We start from the raw sequence: 1,418 nt of genomic DNA, 5'->3' as shown, positions 1-1,418 counted from the left end.
AGCGGTCTTGGTCGGAGATTTTTGTCGCCGATTAGAGTCTTTCAAATAAACTGATACTCATCAACTCTTGCACAAGAGCTCCTTTCACCCAAAACGTACCTTTTCTGGTATAATTAAGTCACACGTTGTACGATTTCATCGAATTTACACAAGATCTTTTGATTTCAACCAAGCCTGTACGATTGTTTTCTCAAAACTGAAAGAGCGCGGGTAATCTAAACGATTTTTGTCGCTGATTACTCTTGACAAGACTTTAGTCGGCGACAAAATCTCCGACCCAAAACCGTTCGAGTGTCCGCACCTTAAGACAGAGATAGTTTGCGAGGTAAGGTAACATACGCCCACTGACAGCTGTCAGAAATGATAAAATCAATAACTCAAAATACAACAAATGATTCCATAGCAGAAACAAATAAACTGGATATTAAAGTGTATTTCAAAGAAACTGATACTCATCAACTCTTGCACAATAGCTCCTTTCACCCAAAACATACCTTTTCTGATATAATTAAGTCACAAGTTTTACGATTTCATTGAATTTGTACAAGTTATTTTCATTATGCTCCCCAACTACAACAACCACTGGCAAGAAGCCAGAAATAGAAACACTAATCGTCAACCAAACCAATATCACGTACCCTACAACGGCCCTGTCTTCCATCGACCTCTACCACCTACCAATCGCCGACCACCAACCAACCCATCCAGCTATATCCCACCCCATCGCCGACCTACCTACAACACAGCCTATCAATCAAGAGGTAACCATCGACCTGACCAACAACAGAAACGACTACCAGCCCACCGACGCCAACCAGTCCCCACTCATAAGGAGGAAGAACCCTTTGTGAAGGTGTTCTTCCAAGTTTTGCAGTGCCTCCATCATTTGGCAATCCTTACCCTTCAACAGCAAGGCCAACCAGCGTTTACCTTCAAACGCAAAGTCTCTGAGTTGGATAGTTTTATCCGTCCAGCAATGAAAACATCAGCTGTCGACGCGAATATTAGATCCCTCAATCGGACATGGCTCTGTAAGGTTACGCAGGTCCTGATCGACCATTACCAAACCACACTCCAAGAGAAGCTGACCACCATTCGTACCAAGTCTTTATCATCACCTGCCGTCGACCGCATCGTTTCTCATGCCCTGTCCTGGGCCCGTCGCTCCTATGGGAAACGTCTCACTCAAGCTGTAATTTCCAAATTCTACCAAACAATCAACGAAACAAAAACCAGAGTAACCATATCTCTACCAACTGAAATGGACACTACACCTGCACCATCTAGAGCTACCACGCTGCCGAACCAAACCCCTAAACGAGCCCGAAGTTCACCTACCCCTAGTCCAGCAGACATAGGTAAACGCTCTCGTAGAGAGGGCACACCCCTTCTCTTTTCACTTTCAGACTCGTCTTCCC

General features: G+C 44.6%; 1 protein-coding gene across 1 annotated transcript in view; it reads left to right on the top strand.

Moving 5' to 3' along the window:
- Window positions 1-559: 559 nt before the first annotated feature.
- LOTGIDRAFT_160966 (hypothetical protein) overlaps window positions 560-1,418 on the top strand; it is a gene marked incomplete at both ends in the record, with an annotated part of 4,348 nt that continues 3,489 nt past the window's right edge. Inside the window, one exon of the mRNA XM_009056225.1 lies at window positions 560-1,358. Within this exon, the coding sequence (XP_009054473.1) occupies window positions 560-1,358 (799 nt within the window). The remainder of the gene's footprint in view (window positions 1,359-1,418) is intronic.

This window comes from Lottia gigantea (assembly GCF_000327385.1).
Source record: "Lottia gigantea unplaced genomic scaffold LOTGIsca_27, whole genome shotgun sequence".
Classification (NCBI taxonomy): Eukaryota; Metazoa; Mollusca; class Gastropoda; family Lottiidae; genus Lottia; species Lottia gigantea.
The sequence above is the reverse complement of the archived record's forward strand: the minus strand, read 5'-3'. Positions and strand labels throughout refer to the sequence as shown.